The sequence below is a fragment of the Odocoileus virginianus genome, chromosome 23 (genome assembly GCF_023699985.2).
Source record: "Odocoileus virginianus isolate 20LAN1187 ecotype Illinois chromosome 23, Ovbor_1.2, whole genome shotgun sequence".
NCBI classification, from domain to species: Eukaryota; Metazoa; Chordata; class Mammalia; order Artiodactyla; family Cervidae; genus Odocoileus; species Odocoileus virginianus.
The window spans coordinates 3,181,402-3,207,169 of NC_069696.1; the positions used below are offsets into that span (position 1 = coordinate 3,181,402).

The 25,768-nt window shown below is 47.7% G+C and overlaps 1 protein-coding gene across 4 annotated transcripts in view; it reads left to right on the forward strand.

The window, feature by feature from the left end:
- The window catches only part of CRACR2A (calcium release activated channel regulator 2A), a 120,448-nt gene that overhangs the window by 27,704 nt on the left and 66,976 nt on the right, over positions 1-25,768 (forward strand). For 3 of the 4 annotated variants that reach the window (XM_070453159.1, XM_070453156.1, XM_070453157.1), the window contains exons 2-4: positions 13,223-13,453; positions 21,680-21,791; positions 23,022-23,205. In XM_070453159.1, the coding sequence (XP_070309260.1) occupies positions 13,256-13,453; positions 21,680-21,791; positions 23,022-23,205 (494 nt within the window). In that variant the 5' untranslated portion in view covers positions 13,223-13,255. Of the gene's footprint in view, positions 1-4,796; positions 4,821-13,222; positions 13,454-21,679; positions 21,792-23,021; positions 23,206-25,768 lie in introns of those variants that run through there. The other variant, XM_070453158.1, reaches the window with a different exon arrangement.

The window sequence follows — 25,768 nt, forward strand, 5'->3', positions numbered from 1 at the left end:
AACCGGCCCCTGTAAATGGGCTGCTGGGGCAGGCATCCTTCCCAGTGGCCTGGGAGGGTGAGATCACACCATACGGGGCTCTCCCGCGGGGCCTTCAGTGGTAGATTTCAGCGCTTCTTGACTGTGTCTTTTCTGTAGTGTGTTTTGTTGTCGTTGTGTTGCTTTTTTGTTTGTGAGTTTATTTGTTAGAATTGTATCAGGGGTGGAGGAAACCAACTGGGGTTCCATCATGATAAGAATGGACTTCCCTGGTGGCTCAGTGGTAAAGAATCAGCCTGCCAATGCAGGAGATGCGGGTTCGATCCCTGGGTCGGGAAGATCCCCTGGAGAAGGAAATGGCAACCCACTCCAGTATTCTCGCTGGGAAATCCTATGGACAGAGGAGCCTGGTGAGCTACAGTCCATGAGGTCACAGGAGTCAGACACAACTGAGCGACTAAACAACAACAACAACAACAACAACAAAATGAAAAGAATAACAGGAGTTGACACCCATAAGGTTCTACTCATGCCTTCATTGTATAGGTGATGCTAGAGGGACTCAGAGAGGTGGAGTAACCTGTTTGTGGCCTTGGACCTGGTATAATCTTACCCACTGCAGTAAAAGCCTACTGGAAAAGGTGGGGTGACTGTCTGAAGCCCCCTAACACCGTGTGTTGAAGAAGTAAAGAATAATCTGATATACAACAGGGAAACTCTCCTTTCCAGACTGGCCTGGCTCCTGAGCTAAATATTTTAATCTTGAACAGTGGGTGGTGAGGAAGCGTCATCTTTGTTCATCTATGTCCTGGTCCTGCCAGAGGGTCTGCCCAGGGCTGTGGGGTGAGGAGGGGGCACAGGCATAAACAATGGGCAGGCCACCTGTGAGACTCTGAAGCTTGGGAAAAGCACGTTTTCCCAGGTGCTTAGGGGGATTTAACTTATATGCAGAGTACATCATGAGAAATGCTGGACTGGAGGAAGCCCAAGCTGGAATCAAGATTGCCGGGAGAAATATCAATAATCTCAGATGTGCAGGTGACACCACCCTTATGGCAGAAAGCGAAGAAGAACTAAAGATGAAAGTGAAAGAGGAGAGTGAAAAAGTTGGCTTAAAACTCAGCATAAAACTAAGATCCTGGCATCTGGTCCCATCACTTCATGGCAAATAGATGGGGAAATAATGGAAACAGTAACAGACTTTATTTTTTGGGACTCCAAAATCACTGCAGATGATGACTGCAGCCATGAAAGTAAAAGACACCCCTTGGAAGAAAAGTTATGACCAAACTAGACAGCATATTAAAAAGCAGAGACATTACTTTAACAACAAAGGTCTGTCTAGTCAAAGCTATGGTTTTTCCAGTAGTCTTGTATGGAAGTGAGAGTTGGACTATAAAGAAAGCTGAGTGCTGAAGAATTGAGGCTTTTGAACTGTGGTGTTTGAGAAGACTCTTGAGAGTCCCTTGGACTGTGAGGAGATCCAACCAGTCCATCTTAAAGGAAATCAGTCCTGAATATTTATTGGAAGGACTGATGCTGATGCTGAAACTCCAATACTTTGGCCACCCTGATGCTGGGAAAGATTGAAGGCAGGAGGAGGGGACAACAGAGGATGAGATGGTTGGATGGCATCACTGACTCAATGGACATGAGTTTGAGTAAGCTCTGGGAGTTGGTGATGGACAGGGAAGCCTGGCGTGCTGCAGTCCATGGGGTTGCAAAGGGTTGGACACGACTGAGGGACTGAACTGAAGGGGGATCTTAAATATACCCTGACCTTTAAGTCTCAGGCAGGGAATACAGTCTAAAGAGTCATCAGTCATTGTCACCTGTGTAGACAGTGGGGATTCATAGATCACCCTCTTGGGAGACCCTGGGCAGAAACCGTAGCCTCACCATTTTCCTTTCTTTGGGAGAGCTGATGGTTGGTAGGTTGACATCACCCGTGGTGGGAAGATTGACACCATAGCAACAGGCAGAAGCTGCAAATCGAGGCTCTCCCCCACCCGCCACAGAGAACTGGCTGTGAAATATTGTGGTATCTTTTTTTCTAACACTATTTCCAGCACCAAATGTGTGCCCTGGGATTGTCAATTCAATTCTGAGGGCTTGCGAGCCTTTACCCTGTGGGGTCTGCGTTAGTCTCAGAATTGAATTGGCAATGAAGCCCCACGCAAGACAGGTGAATCCTAGTGGAGAATTCTGCCAAATCGTGGTCCACTAGAGGAGGGTATGGCAAAGCACTCTGGTCCTCTTGCCGCGGGAACCGCATGAACAGTATGAAAAGGCAGAAATCTATGACACCAGAAGATGAGCTGCCCAAGTTGAAAGGTATCCAGTATGCTACTGGAGAAGAAGGGGGCAATTAGTAATGGAAAAGAAGGCAAGGGAGAAGGGGCAGCCGACGATGAGATGGTTAGGCAGCATCACCGACTCAATGGACGTGAGTTTGAGCAGACTCGGAATAGTGAAGGACAGGGGAGGCTGGCATGCTGCAGTCCACAGGGTCGCAGAGAGTCAGACGTGACTTAGCGACTGAACAACAACAGTAAGATGGAAGGTCAGTCCTGTGAGTCGGTGTGGGTGTAACAGGGACTGGTTGAGAAGGGGATGTACAGAGAGCAAGAGAGTAGCCACTGTGGGGGGTCCTGACCATACACCCCCATATGTCTGACCCACCGCAAATTTTCCACAATCCCCTCCTCAAGTTCATTAACTCTCTAGAAAAGTGCACAGAATTCAGGAAAGTGCCTTAACTTATCACCCTTTGTTACAAAGGATACAACTGGGGAGCAGTCAGATGGAAGAGATGCCCAGGGTAAGGGAAAGATCCTAAGATTCTCCAGGTCCCCCCGAACCCCATCTGTTGGGGCTTCTTTGCATTGGCAGAATTGATTAAATCATTAGCCACGAGTGACTAAGTCAAGCTCCAGCCTCTCTCTCCTTCCTGGAGGTTTGGGGTGGGGTTGACATTCCAACCCACTGTGAATAAAAAATGTCACCTGCCATTTGAGTTAACAACCATATTGCAACCAGCAAGTCATCAGCCACAGCAGCGGCTCCCTGTGGTGCACCCTGAGGGGATTCAGGAGGGAGAAAAACCAGGATAATGGCCCTAGACAGTTAAGAGGCATATCAAAGGGATAATTTCAATGAGCCCATCTCTTGCATCTTCTTAGATGGTAGAAAAGGGCTAAATTCATTAACTTGAAATGTCTGGGGTTTTTGTGTGTGTGTGATTAGCAGTAATCTTTTCATCTTTGACTGTAAGTTTTATTTTTTCAGCAAGAACTCCTGTGTACCCTGGCTCCTCCCTTGCCTCTTTGAGACAGAGTGATCTGAGAGGCTGTTTTCCAGGGCTGGAGTCTTTAGCAGTCTCCTTGTATAAAATATAGTTCTCAACTTTTAGGCCATGCACTTTTTTTTTTTTCCAGTCAACATTTCTAATCCCATAGTTGATTTGTCTGGCCACCAGCCCCCATCCTGAAACCCACTCAAAGTCACTCCTTAGCTTGAACTCAGGTGTGGTTGAAAGGGGCTCATTATAAATAACAAAAGACTCTTCTTTAGCACAGGAAATTCGGAGGGTTTTTGGAACTCTGCACCAGAAACCAGGCACAAAGGCCAGATAGATATTGCTCCTTGTGCCACCAATACTTGGGCTTCCCTGGTTGCTCAGTGGTCAAGAACCTTTCTGCCAGTGCAAGAGATGGGGGTTTAATCCCTGCATTGGGAAGACCCCCTGGAGAAGGAAATGGCAACCCACTCCAGTATTCTTGCCTGGGAAATCCCATGGTGGATTTCCCAGGCAAGAATACAACAGCCTGGTGGGCTACAGTCCATGGGGTCACAAAGAGTCAGACACAACTTTGCAACTGAACACATGTACACGCACCACCAATACTTACCCTTCTTAATACTTATCCTCACTCTCCAGGGCTAGTTAGGAAGCCAACACACATCTATTGAACACCTGTCATATGCAAAGTACCAGGCTGGGAATTTGTTCCTTTAAATGACCATATATCAATTCCATACCTACTAGGATTTATTAATAGGGCTTTTGTCTTTGTGGAAGAAATTAGACAGATCTGTGCACTTGAAAATCTAGCCAACCAGACCAAGCAGTGTGTTCTAATGCATAAAGCCTGAAAGAGTAAGTACTCAGAGGCCAGGGCAATGCAGACCAAGTGGTCAGGGAAGACTTCTCGGAGGAGGAAGACTTAGAGTTGGGCCCTGAAGGCATGTACAATGCTGAGAGCTAGAGCAAGCTGTGAAGTAATCTCTCAGGAGGGAGAAGGATCTGAAGACTGCCCTTTGTTGAGTCCTAGAAAACAAACAGAGCCCCAGGTTGCTGCTGTGGTCTTCTCTTACTCTCAGGGGTGGTAAGTGTGAATCTCAGCTAGGCTTGATGACCCCAGACAGGTCACGCAGGTCATCTCTCTGAGTCTGAGATGCTCAGTAATGAAAGGAGGAAAGGACAGCCAGTTCTGACAGCTTCATAGGATCACAATGGAGAGGGGAGGATGGAAGGGTAAGTTCTTTTGCAACTGAAAAGGATAATTAGCATCATTTGGAGTTTATACATCTTTCATTATCTTATCACCTTCCAAGGAGTCATCTCACTCTCAGATTTTCGAACTAGAAAGAATAATACTGAAAATGCCCTAGAAATGATTGTGAGAGTTCGTTCACCCTTACCAACCACTTCCTGTGTGCTCGTCATCATTTCCAAGTGTTTTACGTGTTTTTACATTGCCTGGTCCTCATGGGAGGTAAGTACTGTCATCTGTGTCTTACAGATGGGGAAACTGAGGTTGGACGTGTCTGATTGGCAGGTGAGTGGCCTAGAGACTCCCCTTTCCCCCATTTTCTAGGTTCCAGATACTGTTGGTGCCCCGCCCACATCATGGGAGGGGTGGTGCTGACCATTTCCAAGTCCTCTGGCCACTTCTGGTTGCCCCTTTGTCTGGGGAGTTTTCTCCAGAGACTCCACTCATGGCCCCTGGAGTGCTGGGGGCTAACATCCTCAGGGGCAGCTCCCCATGATCGAGAAGGGTTGACATACAAGGAATCAATTTCCTTGGCCGGGGTTTGGATCACCACACTGTGGTCTGTCCCCAAGTTCCTGGGAGGTTCCAGCAGCCCTTGGCATCTCCCCACATAGTTGGCTGGAAAAGGTGCCTCTCACAGGCCACCCTCCCTTTCTACTTTCCGGACAATGTTTCCGTCCCTCACAAACTAGCCCCTTTCACCCAAATCCCTGTGTCAGGGTCTCCTAAGATACCGTCTCTTAGGACTTGAGTTGTGTCCCCAAAAGACACATTGAAGTGTTAACCCCCAGGACCCTGGATTGTGACCTGATTTCAAAGTAGCCTGTGTGTGTGTTAAGTCGCTCAGTCATGTCCGACTCTTTTTGTGACCCCATGGACTGTAGCCCACCAGACTCTTCTGTCCCTGGGGTTTCCCAGTCAAGAACACTGGAGTGGGTTGCCATATCCTCCTCCAGGGGATCTTTCCAACCCAGGGATTGAACCTGTATCTCCTTCATTGCAGGCATTTTTTTTTTTAAACTTCTGAGCCATTTGGAAGTAGGGTGATTGTAGGGCAATTAGCGAAGTTGAAATGAAGTTGTTAGGGTGGGCTCTTAATCAACAAGACTGGTTATGTAAGACAGAAAGCTGATAGGAGCAGATGTGGAAGAGAGGCCTTGTAGTGATGGGGGCAGATATCAGAGGAGAGATGCAGCTAAGAACCAAGGACTCCAGGCTGGCTGCCAGCACTGGGAAGAGGCAGGAAAGGTCCTGCCCAGAGTCTCTGAGTGAAACTGCTAGGTGGTATTTCGAGGTGCTCTGAAGAGCTCCAGTCCTTTTTGTCTCTTGTTCAGTCGATAAGTCATGTCTGACTCTTTGGGACCCCATGGTCTGCAGCACACCAGGCTTCCCTGTCCTTCACTATTTCCTGGAGTTTAGTCAGAGTCATGTCCATTGAATCGATGATGCCATCCAACCATCTCATCCTCTGCTGCCCCCTTCTCCTCCTGCCCTCAATCTTTCCCAGCATCAGGGTCTTTTCCAATGAGTCAGTTCTTTGTATCCAGTGGTCAAAGTATTGGAGCTTCAGCTCCAGCATCAGTCCTTCCAATGAATATTCAGGGTTGATTTCCTTTAGCATTGACTGGTTTGATCTCCTTGCTGTCCAAGGGACTCTCAAGAGTCTTCTCCAGCACCACAGTTTGAAAGCATCAATTCTTTGGCACTCCGCCTTCTTTATGGTCCAGCTCTCACATCTGTACCTGTCTCTAGGTGGAAAGAATTCAGCAGGAGGTAAATTGATAGGTGAGACAGGACTTATTAGAATAGGACACTTGGGTGGGAGAGTGCCGCACCCAAGAACTTAGTGAGCTATAGTTTTATAATCAAAGGAAAAATAGGGAGGGGAAAAAGGCCACTTTCTTCCTCACCCTTGAGTAGCCATCACACTTCCATCAACTCCTCCTCTAGGTTGGGAAGGGGAGTTTTCTTGTCCCGACGTGGTTGAGCCAAAAAAATATTATTTCAGGTCTCTGTACAATGAGTGACTTTCCACCAAATGTGTGCAGAGAGCGCGTCCTAGGGATTATTAATTTACTAAGCTCCTGGGCAGGATGTGGGGCTTATGCCACCATTGTTTTATTGTTTGGAGGCATGTCTTCTGTCAAATGATTTTGTTGCAAAGCAAGTCTGCTTGGTTTTGTGGTTAAGCAAACCTGCTTTCTTGAGAGATCATTAACTTTCAGGGGTTGCTCATATTTTTTTCTAGTTACAGTCCCCTGGTGAGATTAACTTTCACCACCAGCTTTGTCCCTGTCAAAAGGGAGCGCAGCCCACTCTGAGACACTCAGGATTTGGGCTTCTAGCCTCAGGACTGGCCCTCAGAATATAAGAGAATTCGTTCCTGTTGTTTAAGCCACTCGGTTTTTGGTCCTCTATTGCAAAATGGCCCTAGGAAACTGAAACAGCTCCTGTCTGATGCCTCCTCAATTATTCCTTCACTTGCTCCATCCCAGGGGCGGATAAGAACCAGGCCCCCTGAGCTTTTCACACCCTCTCTGGCTGCAGCTGCCTTTTGCTCAGCAGCCCTCCGGCACCCCCACAGCTTGACATGACTGGCCCATCTGCCTCCCTGTGATGCTGGCAACATGAAGTTCGTCATTGACAAGTGGGTGGAGGTGGTGGAGGTTCAGTCAATAAGTTGTGTCTAACCCCTGCAATCCCATGGACTGTAGCCAGCCAGGTCCTCTGTCCACGGGATTCTCCAGGCAAGAGTACTGGATCACTGCTGCATATAGAATATTCCTCCACTGAAGTCTGGGTAATTAATAGGATCTGATCAGATCCTGAAGATGCTGTGGGACTCTTAGTCTACCTGTCTGCGGCAGGAGAGCTTCAACGGAGGTCAGGGTGACTCTGAAGTCTGCCTCTGGCATGGTGGAGAGGGGGTACCAGCCTGCTCCATTTCTGAGGAGCCCAGAGTAACAGGGAAGGGGCTCAGAGCCTTCAGAGAGGATTCAGGCTTGGTCTGTGAATGTTCTGATTACAGCCATTACTGAGCTGTGAATCACTTTGGAAGTCTGGTCGATGCTTCTGGAAATATAAGAGGGCTGGATAATTTCTGTCTGTGTATGAAGGCTTTCATGGAGCAAGTCTGGAGGAAAAACGGCCGTCTGCAGGCTCTGATGGAGACGGCCAGATAAGAACGGGTTCTCTTTTCCCTTTATGATGGTAACAGACTTTGTCCATTGCCTTTGGGCCATATCCCACCACTTTCCCTCTTATGGGGGCTCCTCTGGTGTCTCAGACAGTGACGAATCTGTCTGCTGTGGGGGAGACCCAGGTTTGATCCCTGGGTCAGGAAAATCTTCTGGAGAAGGGAATGCAACCTACTCCAATATTCTTGCCTAGAAAACCCCAGGGACAGAAGAACCTGGAAGGCTATGGTCCATGGTGTCACCTAGAGTTGGACAGGACTGAGCAACTAACACACATACCTCTTCCCTCTTACGGGGTTACTGTCTGGTGCCCTGAAGCATCCTGGAGATAGGAAGCTGTGTTCAGTCCCGGGCCAGAGCATCACCAGGCTTCCACCAAAAGTGAGATGGCCCAGCCCATCGCAGGCCTTCCATTCTATTTGGAAATGAAAGCAGAAGCACTTCTGTGGCTTTGTCTTCTCTTCCCCTTGGGAACCCCACAGATGCTGTGGGCAGGTTGCTGGCCAAGTCAGAGGAGAAAGGAGACAACTCATGCATCCGACTGGGGCAAGTGTCTGCAGAAGGGGCTCTGCCTCGCTCCCCTCCTCCCCATGTTCATTTAGCTCCTACACTATGTGACTGGGGGTTTGCGCAGGGAAACTGCTGAATTTTCAGGCATTTCCAGCTTGCCAGAGTTGAAGGTCAAAGGAGGAGTCAGGATTCTGGGAATAAACACAGCAGGTGGTGCAAGATTTGCAAATTCTGGGAAGCATGAGAAGGGGTTGGCTGGCCTATATACATATTTTAAATAGATCTGTTGAACTATTGACATATAGTTGTTGTTCAGTCGCTCAGTCATGTCTGACTCTTTGGGACCCCATGGTCTGTAGCCCACCAACCTCCTCTGTCCGTGGGATTCTCCAGGCAATAATACTAGAGTGGGTTGCATTTCCTCCTCCAGGGGTTCTTCCAGACCTAGGAATTGAACCCATGTCTCCTGCATTGCAGGCAGGTTCTTTACCACTGAGCCACCAGGGAAGCCCATGTTTGTTTATACATGTATGTATATATGTGCCTGAGTGTCTGTATGTATATGTGTATCTCCATGAAACCACCACAGCAATTAAGATTTCGAACACATCTACACCACTAAAAGTTTCCTCTTGCCCATTTGCCATTCCTGCTTTTCACCTTCTCCCACCCTCCCTTATCTCTTTCCTATCACTATAGGTTAGTCGTCTTTTTTCATAATTTTATATAAATGGAATCAAATAGGGTGTACTATTTCCATCCAACTTCTTTCGTCCACATGATTGAAATTCAATACAGTTTGTTCCTTGGAACAATAGTTCTCTCCTTTCAAAGCTGAGTAGCATCCCATTGTGTGTTTACATTAGTTTTACCCACTCTCATGTTGATGAATATTTCGACTGTTTTTGGCTGCTATGAATAAAGCTTCTGTGAACCTCATGGACAAGTCTTTGTACAGACATATGCTTTTATTCTGTTAGTAAATATTTAGGATGGTAGAAGTTTGTTTGACTCTTTTAGGAAACCACAGAATGTTTTCCAAATGGGTTGTACATTTGTGTACATTCTCACCAGCAGCATTTGAATATTCCATCCCACCACCCCATATCTTTGCCAAGACTTGGTCAATCTTTTTTGTTTCAGACATTCTAGTAGGTGTATAGTGGCTTTTCATTGTGGTGTTAAATTGCGTTTCCCTTATGACTAATAATGTTGAACATTTTTATGCAATTATTTGATATCAATGTATCTTATTTGGTGAAGCACCTGTTCAAATATTTGTCCATTAAAAAATTGAGTTTTTAATTTTCTGATTACTAAGTTCTGAGGGTTCTTTATATATTCTGGATCAAAATTCTCTATCAGATACATGATTTGCAAGTATTTATCTCTGTGGAGCTTAAATGGTATCTTTCAACGAGCAGAAATTTGAAACTTTTATAAAGTCCAATTTATCAGGGTTTCTTTTAAAGGAATTATGCTATTGCTACTGTACCTAAGAAATATTTGACTTTAAGCCAAGGTCAAAGATGTTTTCTTCTTGAAGTTTAGTATTTTTAGATTTTCCATTTAGCTCTATGATCTGTTTTGAGTAAATCTTAGTATATGGGATAAGGTATGAACTGAAATTCCTTTTTGCAAATGAATATCCGATTATTCCAGTACCATTTGCTAAAAGGATTATACTTCCTCTGCTGAACTGCCTTTGCAAAAAAATTAGTTCTATATACAGGTCTATTTCTGGATCTTCTGTTTCATTTATCTATTTACTTTTCTGTCTTTATACCAATATTACACTGTCTTCATGACTGCAGACTCAGAATGTAATGAAATCCGGTAGTGTTCTTCTTGCAACTTTGTTTTTCTTTTTTTGAAGTTGTTTTGGCTCTTCTAGGTCCTTTGCATTTTCATATGAATTTTAGATCAGGATGTCAGTTTCTACAAAACCCGCTGGGATTTTGATTGGGATTGAGATGAATCTGTGGATGGATTTAGGGAGAAATAACATCTTAACAGGATTGAGTCTCTCGGTTTATGAACATTCAACTCTCTCCACTGATTTTGGTCTTCTTTAAATTCTCTCATCAATATTTTGTAGCTCTCCATCTATGAGTATTACATATTTTTTCTCAGATATATCCATAAGCATTTCATATTTTTGATGCTACTGTAAATGATATTTTTATTTCAGTCTCAGCTTTTTGTTGTGGACATACAGAAGCACAATTGATTTTTGTATAGAGAGTGTGTATCTTTTAAACGTGTCAAAGTCACATGTTAGTTCTGGCAGCTTTCTGTGAATTTCATCAGATTTCCTACTAGACACTCAAGTTGTCTGGGAATAAAGATAATTTTACTTCCTGCTTTCCAATCTGGGTGCTTTTTATTTCTTTTCTTGTCTCATCAAACTGGCGAGATGCTAACAACAATGTTGGATAGAAGTGGTGAGACAACATTCTTGTCTTTTTCTTGATCATAGGGCAAAAGTATTTGGTTTTACACCAAGTATAATTTTAACTGTCACTTTTTTTGGTAGATACCCATTTTTAGATTGGGAAAACTCCTTCCTATTTCTAGTTTGCTGAGGGTTTTTGCCAGAAGTTGGTGTTAGATTTTGTCAAATGCTTGTTCTGCATCTATTCAGATGATCATAAAGTTTATCTTTTTAAATTTGTTACTGTGGTGAATTATGGTGTTAATTTTCAAATATTAAGCCATTCGTGTACTCCTGGGATAAAACCCCACTTAATCAGGATGTATCATTATTTTTATACAGTGTTGGGTTCAATCTGCTATAATTTCCTAAAGAATTCTTGCATCTATGTTCATGAAGGTTTTTGGCCTGTTTTTCTTTTCTTTTAAAGTTTTTGTCTAGTTTGAGTGTCAGGGTAATCCTGGCCTCATAGAATATGTTAAAAAGTATTTCCTATCCTTCAATCTTCCAGAAGAGTTTGAATAGAATTGCTATTAGTATTTCTTTTAGTATTTGGTAGAATTCATCAGCGTAGTCACCTGGGCCTAGAGTTTTCCTATAGGAAGATTTTAAACTGTCAGTTCAATTTTTAAAATAGATAAAGCATTATTCGTGTTACTTATTTTTCCTTGAGCGAACTTTGATATTTAGTGTGATATTTCAAGGAATTTCTCCATCTCATCTAAATTGATAAAATTATTGGCATAAACTTGCTCATAATTTTCCCTTATTATCCTTTTAATGTCTGTAGAATGTGTAATGGTGTCATCTCAAATTCCTTATACTGTGATATGTGTCTTCTCTCTTTATTGATCTTCTTAAAGTACCAGCTTTTAGTTTCATTGATTTTCTCCATTGTTTTTCTCTATTGTTTTCTATTTCATTGATTTCTGCTCTGATTGTTGTTTCTCCTCCTTATTTTGGGTTTAATTTGCTCTTCTTTTTCTAGTTTCTAGTGGTAGAAGATGAGGCTGTTGGACCAAGACCTTTCTTCTTTGCTTTTATATGTGTTTAGTGCTATAAATCTTTCCCTGAGTACTGCTTTAGCACTATCCTACAAAATTTGATATATTGAGCTTTTAGTTTCATTTAGTTCAAAGTGCTTCTTAAATTCCCTTTACGTTTCTCCTTTGAGCCATGGATTTCAGAAGAACATTATATAGTTTCCACGTATTTGGTGGTTTTCCAGAGGTCTTTCTGTTGTTGTTCTAATGTAATTCCAGTGAGGTCAGAGTACATACTGTGTTTGACTGAATCCTTTTAAATTGGTTGAATCTTGTTTTGTGAACCAGAATATGGACTGCGTTGGTAAATGTTCCATGTTACACTTAAAAGTGTATTCAGATTTTGTGGGGTAGATTTTTCTATTAATGTCAATTAGGTCAAAATACTTGACAGCTTGGTTCAAGTCTTCTGTATCCTTTCTGCTTTCAGTCTCCTTGTTTTATTCATTGTTGATAGAGGGATATTGAAATCTGGATGGGTTGTAGATTTGTCTAGCTCTTATTGAATTTCTATCAGTTCTTATTCTGTGCATTTGCTTTTGGCATCTGTTATTACGTATACTTGTGTTTAGATTACTTTATCCTGTTGATGAATCTTGCCTGGAGAATCCCATGGACAGAGAAGCCTGGCGGGCTATTGTCCATGGGTTCGCAAAGAGTCAGACACGACCGAGCAACTGAACACACACATAACTGGGTTTCCAGGCTCCACCTCGGTTTCTTCTTCCTGTGCCATGAACTGAAAATTCTTTCAGCAATGCGTGCATGCTACATTGCTTCAGTCGTGTCCGACTCTGCAACCCACGGATGATAGCCTGCCAGGCTCCTCTGTCCATGGGATTCTCCAGGCAAGATTCATCAATAGAATAAAGTAATCTAACACAAATGTACCTAATAACAGATGCCGAAAGCATAGAACAAAAACTGATAGAACTGATAGGGTTCTCCAGGCAAGAATATTGGAGTGGGTTGTCATGCTCTCCTTTAGGGGATCTTTCTGGCCTGGGGATCGAACCCAGGTATCCTGCATTGCAGGCAGATTCTTTACCATCTGAGTTACCAGGGAAGCCCCAACCCCAAATATTTTCCTCTACTGCCGGTCACCAGGGCTGAAATCCCTCCATTCAAGGGTGGGGAAATGTGTAGAGGGATCTTGGTGTGGTGCCTGCCTCCAAAGGAACACTCCAGAAGTGATAACTGATCTATCAGGACCCACATTTTTGTTATTTAAATCTTTTTGTTGATTCAATTCTCTGGCCGCCTCCTTTCTATCTGGAAACCTCTATCCCCCGCCCCCGCCCCCCCCATCTTCTCTGCTTTCTTTGATGGGCCAGCTGATCTGTTAGTGATCATGGCTCATTTCCCTTGTTCTGAGCTAATGCTAATGAAGAGAGAGACAGGCACACAGGTAAGTGATTCTCTGCTTCCGTCTCGCCAACCCCCACATCCTTCTCCAGCCTCTTTCCATCCTCACCACGCCTCTCTCTCATCTTCCATCTTCAGGTTCTGAAGAGACGAAGAAATTGACAAATCCGGATGGCCACCATTGATGGGAGAATGGTCTCCAGACGCCGGGGATCTGGCCGGGGGCGCCAGGGGAGCGAGGCCTGCCTGGGGTCCCTGGATGACCCGCCGTGCGAGGGGACTCAGCTGGCCATGCTGAGGAGGGCACAGGAGTTCTTTCAGACCTGTGACGCCGAGGGCAAGGGCTTCATCGCCAGGGCAGATATGCAGGTAAGGGGGCCCTGGGCTGGGCCTGCCCACCTGGAACGCCAAGGGCCTGGGTCTCCCTCTCTTGGGTTGGGGCCTGTCCCTTGGGAGGCGACGTCTTTAACAGAAAGTGAAAGTGTTAGTCGCTTAGTCATGTCTGACTCTTTGAGACCCCTTGGACTGTACCCCGCCAGGCTCTTCTGTCCATGGGATTCCCAGGCAAGAATACTGAAGTGGGCTTCCATTTCCTTTTCCAGGGGATCTTCCCAACCCAGGCATCAATCTCAGGTCTGCTGTATTGCAGGCAGACTCTTTACTTTCTGAGCCACCAGGGAAGTCCTTCAACAGAAAAGATGCCATTAGCTCTGTCCTGGAAGGAGGCAGCACCCCAGACTCTCCTGGGAGCCAGATCTCCTGGGTGCTTTCTTTGGTCTATACTTGCTCTCTGACTTGGGGGCTGTTTTCTGTGACTCAGTAACTCCCTAGGAGTGTGGAAAATAGTGATTGCACTTTAAGTTTCTTGAAGACATGGAGAAGAACCTTCTGGAACACAGGTGGAAAGGCACTGACTTGTGGCCTTGCAGGTCTCAGCTGTGCTCAAGCCACTCCCACGAGGTGCTGCGACTCTCAGCTCTGTGGCCAGGATACTGAACCAAGCTCAGATCCACTGTCTCCTGCGCCATAAAGCTATCTATCGATGCTGGGTTGTGGAGAAGGAAATGTAGTGTTTATTACAGGGTCAGGCACGGAGCCCAGGACCTTCAAGCTCCCTGAGGGGTTTCAGCAAAGCATCTTTAAAGGCCAGGTTTGGGAGGGAGAGTTCCAGGGTCTGTGATCAGTTCAGCACAATTCCTGATTGGCCGATGGTGAGAGACCAGAGCGCTGTCACAGGAGTCCAGGTGATCAATCCTAGGGCTACAGGAGGCCCGGGGGCTACGTGCTCATGGTCATCAGTTGTATAACATCTTCCGTTTGGTGGTGGTTTTTATCATCTGTGCTTCAGATGTGCTTCAGATACTATTATCTAGGTCCTTCGTGCTAAGTTGCTTTAGTCATGTCTGACTCTTTGCAACCCCATGGTCTGTAGCCAGCCAGGCTCCTCTGTCCACGGGATTTTCCAGGCAAGAATACTGGAGTGGGTAGCCTTCAGAGAGGGTCTAAAACAGAGGATGCTGGGGAGGGGTCTGTCCTGGGAAGGCCCCAGAGGGTCCTGCTTGCTTACATCAGCACCAGCAACCACAGACAATGTGGCCCGCCCCCAAGCAACTCTACTTACCAATACCAAAATGAACACTGTATGTCATTTTCATGTGTCACTAAATATTATCCTTTTGATGTTGTTTTCAACCGTCAAAAAATGTAAAATTCATTCTTAGCTCACTGGCCATAGGGAAACAGGTGCTGGATTCCATTTACAGAGCAGGGGTGTGGCTTGCCCACCCCTGGTCTGGTGCCTTCCTGCCGCTAGTGTAAAAGTTCTTCCGCACGTCTTCCTGCAGTCTCACATGCTGCAGTCAGGGCCTCACCCGGACAAGACTAGAGAAAGCATAGGTTCTGTGGGAGCTCTGACAGCATCTTCCCTGCCTCCACCAGCCCTCACTCACCCATCAAGTGCATTTTGGTCGGGGGACATACAGTGGTGTTAAGGCGACGAAGACCCAAGATGGGCAGGTTTTCTTTTTTTTTCCCAGTCTTTTATTTTGTATTGGGGTACAGCCGATGCTGTGGTAGGCTGCTCCCCCAGTGCGCCCGTTCTTCTTTCTCCTGTGTAACGACAGGAAGTCCAATCGCGGTGGGTGAGACGGGCTCCAGCCGTCTGACAGGTGCTCAGAGCAGCGGTGGACAGCCCGCCGGCCCGGCAGGGCAGGACCACAGGTGGAAAGGAGCCAGTCTCGGGGATGGCCAGCTGCCCTGAGCTCAGGCTCCAGGGGCAGACATTCTGCTACTGGACAGTGGGCGGAGGACCCTGATCTGCATGGATGCACAGGGTTTCGGCAGGGATGTGACGGTCTTCAGCTCTGCCCGTGTCCCCCCCACACCTCACACCCTCCTCCACAAGAAGCCCTGCTGTGTGTCCCTTGGGGATCATTCCTGAGAGAGCTGGGGTGAAGACTGCTTTGCAGGGAGGGGTCCCTTAGAGAAGCAGAGTCATGGGCTGGAGGGTCCTGAGTGAGAGGCTGAGGGACACTGGGGGGCCAGGCTGAAGGAGGGGGTGAAAGGGCCCCTCCAGCCGGGAGAGGGAGCTGGAACCGGATGGGCAGTCTGCAGCCTCATAAACCCTGTTTCCCCAATTTTTTAGAGAAGTGTGTGGGCTTCTCAGGTGGCACTAGTAGTAAAGAAACTGCCTGCCAACGTAGGAGTCACAGGCGATGCGGGTGCAGTCCCTGGGTCGGGAAGATCCCCTGGAGGAGGGCATGGCAACCCACTCCAGTGTTCTTGTCTGGAGAATCCCAGGGACAGAGGAGCCTGGTGGGCTGCAGTCCATGGGGTCGCACAGAGTCGGGCACAGCTGAGAGACTGAGCACCCGAGAGCAGTGTGATGATTGTCACCAATGCCAACTGCACACCTCCCAACACTGCCTGCAGTTCCTGGGTTAGCCAAACTATAAAGAACCATCCAGGAGCTGGCCAACCAGCCAAACCTGGCCACTGCCCGTTTCTGTGAGCGCCGTGTTATTGGACCCCAGCTGGCTCTTTGCATACCCTCCACAGCAGATTCCAGGCTACAGCTCAGACTTTTAGAAGCCGTCACAGAGGCCCACAAAGCCTCAAAGAGGCACCATCTGACTCTTACAGGAGAAGCTAGATGACTCCTCAATTAGGTTAGCAAGGAGACTCTTAAAGAATTTTGTGGAAAATTGACCAGTTTTAATCCTGAATCTGCAGCTTACTGGCAGTGTGCATTTGTGTGAGTCTCTTAACCCTTGTAAGCTGTAGTTGCTCATGTGTGAATTATTTATAACTGCCCCCTGGTGCTAAAAGAGAGTCAGACACCCGTGTTCATGCAGAGCACTTAGCCCCGAACTGGGACCTGAAATCTCCCCATAAATGCTCACTGTGCGTGTGTGTGTTGGTGGTGGTGGGAAACTCAATCCCTAGTGTCCTCCACATTGTGATGCTTTAAAATTGTGTGTGCCTGTGTGTGCCTGCTAAGTCACTTGAGTCATGTCCGACTCTGTGCGACCCCATGGACTGTAGCCCACCAGGCTCCTCTGTCCATGGGATTCTTCAGGCAAGAATACTGGAGTAGGTTGCCGTGTCCTCCTCCAGGGGAGCTTCCTGACCCAGGGATCGAACCCTCGACTCTTATACTCCTGCACTGGCCAGTGGGTTCTTTACCACTAGCGCCAACTGGTAAATCCACTAAAAATGTCTCAACCATTTCTAAGTGACTATTTCAGTGCTTTTCAATACATTCATGTTGTTGTGTAATCATCACTCCCACTCAGCTCCAGATCGCTTCTTATTTTGCAAAACAGAAGCTCTGTCCCCATTAAAGCCTACCTCCTCATTCCCTTTCCCCAACCCCCAGGACTGTCCCGCCTTATGTCTCTATCGATAAGCTCCTGTGGGGACTTCATGTAAGTGGAATCATATAGTGTCCATCCTGGCGTGACCGCTGTATTTCACTGAGCAGAATGTCTTCAAGATGCCACGTGGCAGCACTTATCAGAACTTCCTCTCTTTTCAGGGCTGTATAAGATTCCATTGCACCTGTTTATCACATTTTGTTTATCTATTTGACTGTCGTTGGGCACTTCTGTTGCTTCATACCCTTGCATGTGAACCATGCCGCTGTGATCAGGGATGTACAAACACACTTGGCGGCCCTGCTTTCAGTTCTTTGGGGGTGTATACCCCAAAGTGGGATTGCTGGATCACAGGCGATTCTATGTGTAGTGTTTGCAGGAACCCCCACCCTGTTTCCACAGAGGCTGCACAGTCACACTGGGAGGTCAGGTGAGTGTCATCTGTTCTGCCTCTGAGGTCAAGAAGGGACATTTCTGCTGGACAGTGTCCCTTTCGGTCATCTCCAGCACACACTGATCTCGCTTGTGTCCGATCTGTGGGAGCAAACATGATTTTGCTTCTTAGAAGACTTTTGGCCATGTCTAGGGATATTCTTTTTTTTTTTTCTTTTAGATTTTTTTATGTAGACCATTTAAAAAATTTTAATAAATTAGTTTATTTATGTTTGGTTGTGCTGGGTCTTTGTTGCTGAGCGGGCTTTTCTCCAGTTGTGGCGAGCGGGGCCTCCTCTCTAGTTCCGGTGTGCGGGCTTCTCACTGCCGTGACTTCTCTCGTGGCCGTTCGCCCGTCCCAGGGTGCGCGGGCTCCAGGAGTTGCAGCTCCCAGGCTCTAGTGCACGGTCTCAACAGTTGTGGCACAGAGGCTTAGCTGCTTCTGAGCCTGCGAATCGTCTAGGGTCAGGGATCAAACCCACGTCTCCTGCATTGGCAGGTGGATTCTTTACCACTGGGCCACCAAGGAAGCCCTGGGGACATTCTTGACCGGAGTGACTAGAGAGAGAGATGCTGCTGGCGTCTACAAAGCATTGTCCACGGATACTGCTGAGTGTCCTATAAGATCCAGAGCTGCTCTCTCCCCAACAAAGAATCCTCCGTCCTGAGATGTCAGTAGTGCAGAGGTTGAGACACCCGTCTAAACCCAGTTGTCAGCCCGGACCAAGCACCTCAAAGCACCAGGCAGAATCAAGGTAGATCCCACCTTCAGACCTCACAGTCCTGTTCTGAAGACGTTGGGTGTGGCTGGGCTCAACCACAGGGATGAGCGCTTTTGACGCTGGGACAGGGGTCTGTCTGAACAGGAGACTGTGGGAGAAGAGGGAGACGTCAATCTGGCTGTAAAGGTGGATCCCTTGTGGTTTTATCCTTGTTTATGAAAGTAAAACCAACTTCACCATTTAAAGAAGCACATTAGAGACAGGAGGAAAATAAAGGTACAATTTCCACCTTTCCCTCCAAGTGCCAGCTTCTGGGGAAACACCAGTGTGAAGGGCTGGTATGTGTCCTTCAGAAACTTTTTTTTTTTTCTGTGCACATACACTCAGTTTTATTCTTTTAAAATAAGATCACATAACAAGTTCATTTTGTTGGTGTTTTCTTTAGTGAGTGTTTCCCTTAGATGTGTTTGAAACTGTGCAAACCTTTGGTTTACGATGCACAAGACATGTTAGGGGCTGGTGACCTGGAAGACAGAGGGTCTCTCCTGTTGGGGTGCAGCAGGAGACAGCATCTGTCCCTGGCTCTGGGAGCCTGCCCCCTCAGCACAGCTATTCTAGGGCCTAGACTCCTGTTCTAGGGCCCAGTTTATAAGACCTTGCTGAGCATTCCCAGGGGGGCTGGTAGGGATCTGGAGTGGGTGGGGTGTCAACCAGAGCTCCGTGAATAGGAGCTCAGAACCGCCTGAGATCACTCGTGGTCACTCGTTTATTGATTCGCTCGTTCAATAAGTGAACAAGTTGCATACCCCTGGGTTGTCAGCATTGGGCCAGATCCTGGGGGCACAGTAGTGAGTAAACATGAGTGGGGCCCCTCTTCCCAGAGCTTCCAGGCTGGAGGAGCAGACATTTATCCACCAATTGCATCCATCAGGATGTGAAGTACAAAGTGAGGTGAAACTTGTGAATGAGTGCAACGTGTTTTGGGGAGTCTGGGTCTCTCCGAAGCTGGGGGCTGCCATGCCTTCCTGGGGAAATGATGCCAAGAGGCAGGGATTGAGGGTTAACTGGAAGGTGGTGGAGGGAGGCCAGTGTTTGGGGGAGCGTGGACTTGTGAAGAGCTGGTCGGGCTGTGGGCTCAGTGAGGAGGGTGGCCCTGCCTCCTCACTGTCTCCTTCCATCCTCTGCCTGCCCGTCCAGGTGAAGCTGAAGGGAGACAGGTCCCACCCATGAAGCAGAATTCTGGAGGGCTGGTATGGGCAGTGCTGGCTGGGCAGATTTTGGTGGCAGGGGTGGGATAGAAATGAGACAAGGGAACTAAGGAAGGGGTGCCCAGAGAGCCACTAGCCCACAGCAGAGGCCCTGAAGGAGAAATCACTTTTTTATCCTAGGCTGGCCTCCACTGTGACTTCAGACAAATCTCTGAGCTTTGTGGGTTATCAACGCCATGGAATGAATTATTGCATCCCTCTCCATTCTGCTTGGCTCCCTTAGTTAAAAATGCAGACAGCACTAGGTACCCGGGGGACAAGAGCAGAATAAGTTGGTTTTACACAGCTCTGCAGGCCCGGAGACGAAAGATAAATAAGAGCTAATTATGGTTATTAAGACTAAAGGATTTTGCAAGTAGGGCCAATGAAGAGAGGTGAAGAGATCTGGTGTATGCAGTTTGCCGAGGAGGCTGGAGAAGCCCTTGGTGTCGATCTGCCGGGATGTGAAGACTGAGGATGACTTGGAAGGTGTAAGATTGTCGTCCTCCTGCCCCTCAGTTTCAGTGACAGCAGGAGGAGGAAGCTGGATTGAGACAGAGACAAGGAGTGGGATTCCGTCATGGGAAGGACTTGTGCTCAGAAGTGTTGGATTCAGGAGTGGTGTCAGAGATGGGGTGTGACCTAGCTTTTCCTGGGTGATGCTAGCAAGAGCAAGGGTGCTCACCTGTCGGCGGTTAGAGGCAAGTTGAAGGTCCCACTGAGTCTGAAATTCCTCCCAGTCCATTTCTGGGTCCAGCACAGAGGCCACATTTTATTATTTTTTAAAATTTTATTTATTTATTTTTGGCTACACTGGGTCTTTGTTGCTGTGAGCAGGCTTCCTCTAGTTGTGGCAAGCAGGGGCTACTCTCTAGTTGCAGGGTGTGGCCTTCTCATTTTGCTGGCCTCTCTTGTTGCGGAGCTTGGGTTCTAGGGCACATGGACTTCAGTAGTTGCAATTCCTGGGCTCTAGAGTGAGGGTTCGGTAGTTGTGGTTCACGGGCTTACTTGCTCCACAGCATGTGAGATCCTCCCGGACCAGGGATCCAACCCATGTCCCCTGCACAGGCAGATGGATTTTTAACCAATGGACCCCCAGGGATGCCCAAGACCACACTTTAGATATCACATTCAGGCTAAGGGTGGGAGAGAGGCAGATTATCACAAGGAAAGGACTGGAATCTTGGTTTTCACCCTGCCTCCAATGGGATGCCTTTAGCTTCAAAAGGAGCTAATGGACTTCCCGCTTGCCAGATTGACCCCCCTCCTCGCCCCGTGTTCTCTGCCTTTGGCTTTGGGACAGCTGGTTTATGGATTGTCGATAAGTTAGAGATTCTGCTCTTTGCTCAGCAGATGCACTTCCAGAACCTGCACACACAGTCTCACTCCCCTTCCTTAAAAAAAACAACCCATTCATATTTAATTCAATGATTCTAAACGGCTCCCACACCATCCTGTCTCCCCACGCTGTGATCCATCACCATCTTCCTTAATGCATGTACCTGCCAAATTCTTTATGGCTTACCAGCTAGAAGATTGCCAGAGGATCAAGCTGAGTGTCTCGCAAGTTACGTCATGGGCGCTCACACCTGCCGGCTCTTTCTGACTGTTCAGATGGGCGTGTGTCTTCCCTCTTGCGACTCGGCGTGCTCCTTGTCTTCAGCTGTCTGTCACATCCACACTGAGAAATTTGTGCAGCCGTCCCCAGGGGAACGGGGAGGAAGGGAGACGGACAGCTGGGTTCTAATGAACTCCCTTGGGGAGTCACCACTGGGAAGCTTTGATTATTAGGGTACAAGAGGGTGCTTGCTTCAGGGGTGCAAATTAACCCTGGCCTGGGGCCACTGCACATCAGGCAGAGGCCAGGGGGAAGCTCAGCTTTGTTCTTCATCTGTCCGTGTCTGCCCTTCCCTCCCTGGGTGATTGGGGCCAGGACCCAGGTCCAGTGACCTCGCACCCAACCTGGGCCAGTTCCTCTTTACAACACAAATACTCTTGTCCAGACCTTAAGCCAGTGGCAGTTCATGTCTTTTCAGGAGTAGTTGAGAGCCCACCTGGGAAATCCTGTATACATTAAGTTATATATAAATATAGTAAGAAATATACACATATTTACTTATAAATCACTCAGCAAGTTGCCTAGCAGATGAGCAGGTACCCAAGAGATGGTGGATTCCTAATATTCAGAGGAGGAGAAGGATGGTAAAGCTTCAGAATCTGACTTCTGGCTTTTCTCAGCCGGGGATGGAAGGTGCTGCCTCCCCCAGGCAGCCCTCTGTGATGAGCAGTGTTAACCATAGCAGTCTGCATTGTTTTCAGAGACTCCATAAGGAGCTGCCCCTCAGCTTGGAGGACCTGGAGGATGTGTTTGATGCCCTGGATGCTGATGGCAATGGCTTTCTGACCCCAGAGGAGTTCACCACTGGATTTAGTAAGTTCTGATGGGTGCTGGGGCCCCAGGGTACGGGTCAGCCTAAAGCCATAAATGGGTTTCCCAGGTGGTGCTAGTGGCAAAGAAACCACCTGCCAATGCAGGAGATGTAAGACACGCGGGTTGGATCCTTGGGTCAGGAAGATCCTCTGGAGGAGGAAATGGCAACCCACTCCAGTATTTTTGCCTGGAGAATCCCATGGATGGAGGAGCCTGGCGGGGTACAGTCTGGGGGGCTGCAGAGACTTGGACACTGAGCGTCTGAGCACAGAGCCCTATAAGGAGCCGTTCTGCTCCGTCATCCCCGAGGCCCCGCCTTGTACACGCTTTCCGGCCTCTCGAAGGTTCCAGACTGTGGGTCATTTGTTCTCTTTTCATGTGCCCACCATCTCTGCTCACGACACTGCCCCCTTGGTGCAAAGAGTGAGCAGAGAAGCTCTGGCTGGAGGCTCAGCATAAGAGGTGAGCCGAGATGGGGTTTCCAATCTGTCTGGGACCTCAGAGTGGGAGGCTTACACGGCTCATTGCAACCTGGCTGGCTAAGTCTTCCAGGTTGAGGGGCACCAGCTTTCAGAGGAATTTGTAAAGGATTTGAATAAACCAGTTGTTCTCAAAGTGACCAGGAGGGAAAGAACCGAGATCAGTGAATGATATTAAAAAAAAACAAACAAACAGATACACCATCAGATCTGATACTCATCAGATATTGATTAGAACAAATACAGGTCAGATAAATCACCACACATCTGCCTCCTTCCAGGAAGCTTATATTTGCTTATAAATCTTTGATGCCTTTCCTGACCTTCAGAAATTGATAACTGACTTGTAATGTGAAGCACACTGATGCTGGCGGCCAGGAGGACTAGGTGGTAACATGAAGCATAGGGAGTTGGGCTGCTGGAGTGTGATGGGGGTAAGGTCTTATTTAGAGAAGGAATCTGTGAAGAGATGATCTGAAGCCAGCCTTTAAAGTTTTGAGAACTACAAAATGCCATAGTACCTGCCATGCACTCTGCCTTTCCCAGGTTCTAGCATCTCTGGCAGAATCTTATCCAAGTAGGAAAGACACAGAATCCAGAGCATGTCATCCAAAGATCTTTGCTATGAAAGTCTGATCTCCCTTTTCTGTCTCTCTGCTGAACCTCAAGTGATTCCTGGCTGCTGAGAAGGTGAAGATCTTCCTTGGTGAGCATTGCCTAATTCAGACCCTTGTGCCCATGCGTCCCCCAGGTCACTTCTTCTTCAGCCAGAATAACCCAAGTCAGGAAGATGGAAGTGAGCAGCCAGCCCAGCTCCAGGAGGAGAAGGTGTATCAGAGCAGAGGGGACGAGGACCTGGGTGACATGGACGAAGATGAAGAAGCCCAGTTCCAGACCCTCATGGACAGACTTGGAGCCCAAAAGGTTTTGGAAGAGTAAGTGGTGACCACGACCTGGGGGACAGGCCCCAGCCCAGGGACAACCTCTCCATCTGCCACCTTCAGGCTTAATGCTCATGAAGCCCTCAGCCAGGCCCAGGGTCTCTGCTTCCAGCTAGACCACTGACTCCGTGGAGCCTGCCCTTGGCCATGACTTGGCTGGGTACCAGGATTTAGGGCTCTGACCCTGCCTTTTGCATTATTTTCATGGGAAACACACTGATCCCCCGATCTCTCACTCTCCGTTGTCTATAATCAGCACGGTCCTTGGCTCAGTCTCCTTCACTTTAGGGGTGCTCACCCACCGGAGGGTAGTGCCAGGCCTTGAGGGTTTTCAGTGAGCCGCACCTGAGGCTTCCTGTCACTGCCTTCTCACCTGCATCTCCACCTCCGCTGGGTCCCTGGGTCTGCAGTGCATCCCTTGTGCTCCTGCCAAAAGCAGCTTATGTGGACAGGACTGCATGTTGGATCCCTGAGCCGAACTAAACCTGTTCTGGAAGCTAAGGTGGGAGGTGGACCTATTTTCACCAACTCGTCACTTGGGTGATCAGTAACTCAGCTGAAAATTTTAGATTGGTTGCCGCTTCAAACCAAACATAAAACTCCCATTTTTTTTTCCTTTTTGGCAAAAAGCATTTTGTAAGAAAGAGACACATAAATGTAAGTGCAGGCATTTTCAGTGAAATGATATCGAGGGATGTCATAACTGGTGGAAACTAGACAGAGGCCTGAGAAATGTGGAATAACTTTTGCCCCCATTTTCATCATCACCTTTTGTCTTTTTGTGCTGGGGTCTCTGGGTCCTGGGTTTGGAGTGAGTTTCATGAGGGGCGGGAGTGTCCTGATGATTGGAGCTGCTATTTCTGGAGCTTGGAAAGAGGAAGATTATGGAGGAAAAGGATAAAGAGGAAGAAGAGAGTGGTCTTCACACAACGTGTGGGCCAAGACAGCGTGTGTAACTCAAAGCATCTTCTAGGTTGTGGCAGAGTTGAGACAGGCTGGCAAGAGCGTGGGCAGGCCAGAGGGGACACCACACCCTGCTTCTCCAGGGACAAGAGGCCAGAGCCCAGTAACCATGCCCGTGACCTTGTGAAGCCTTGTCCTGGAGGAGGGGGCAGGAGAGGGCCATGTGGGGGCCAAGGGACTGTCACGAAAGCCAGGTGCGTCTCTGTCCACCCATCGCTTCCGGGCTGGCCACCTCATGGAGGCTGCCCAGAGGACCTCTGTCAAGGGCCCAGGGCAGGGCTGAGCCCACATGATGGCTCCTGCAGAAGAGAAGGTTCCAGGGAAGATTCGAAGAGCAGACAAAACCAACACACAGAATAGGGGGCCTGGGGACTTCCCTGGTGGCCCAATGAACAGTCCACCTGCCAATGCAGGAGAGGTGGGTTCGACCCTGGTCTGGGAAGATCCACATGCCTTGGAACAACTAAGCCCGTGCTCTAGAACCAGTGAGCCAGAACGACTGAGTCTGCATGCTGCAACTACAGACGCCTCTGCGCTGTCAGGGTCCAAGAGCCGCAACTACTGAAACCAGCACGCCCTAGAGCCCCCGGGCCGCAACTACTGAGCCCGTGTGCTGCAGCTACCGAGCCTGCGTGTCCCAGGGCCCATGCTCCGCAACAGGAGAGGCCTCCGCAATGAGAAGACCGCGCATCACCACGCAGAGTAACCCCTGCTTTCCAAAACTAGAGAAAGCCTGTGTGCAACAATGAAGACCCAGCACAGCCGAAAAGAAATAAATAAAATTATATATATATTTATATAATTAAACAAATAAAATTATATATATATTTATATAATTAAACAAATAAAATTATATATATATATATATAAAATAAGATGATGTCTGGGCATTGCAGTTCTCATTTAAGTTAAACACTGTAATGTGAGGGGGACCGTCCAGACTGCAGGACCGCAGACGAGGAAGCAGAAGAGATTGGGAAAATTTCAGAGGTCTTTAAAGATCTCACCAATCAAGATGACATCTTGTTGGTTTGTGTGTTGTCCTGGAAGCAGGGAGATGGATGGACTGACCACCCAGAACCCCTTCTCACCCCCTACCCCTATATTCTTCCAAGAGAGTGGCCCTGGTCTGGTCCAGAAGTGGTAGGCAGAACACCCGGACTCCCAACTTTTCTCAGTGCTCCAGTTGGTTGAGTGATCGGGCAGCTGATCAGCCTTGGCTTATCTTTCATCCAGGGTTCAGAGATTTGTTCCTTTTCCAGAAATTTGGGGATTCCCAGGTGACACAGTGGTAAAGAATCTGCCTGCCAATTCAGAAGAAGCAAGAGACATGGGATTGATATCTGAGTTGGGATGATCCTCTGGAGAAGGAAATGGCAACCCATTCCAGTATTCTTGCCTGGAAAATCCCATGGACAGAGGTGCCTTGGAGGCTACAACTCATAAGGGCACAAAGAGTTGGACATGACTGAGTGACTGCCCAATGTGCAAAAAAAAAAAAAAAAATGTGACCACAACTAGGTGGTTCAAAGAGCTTTGAAGAGCATCACGTAGGTCTGCTAATTTCAGAGGAGGCTCAAGCCCAAATGGCTCA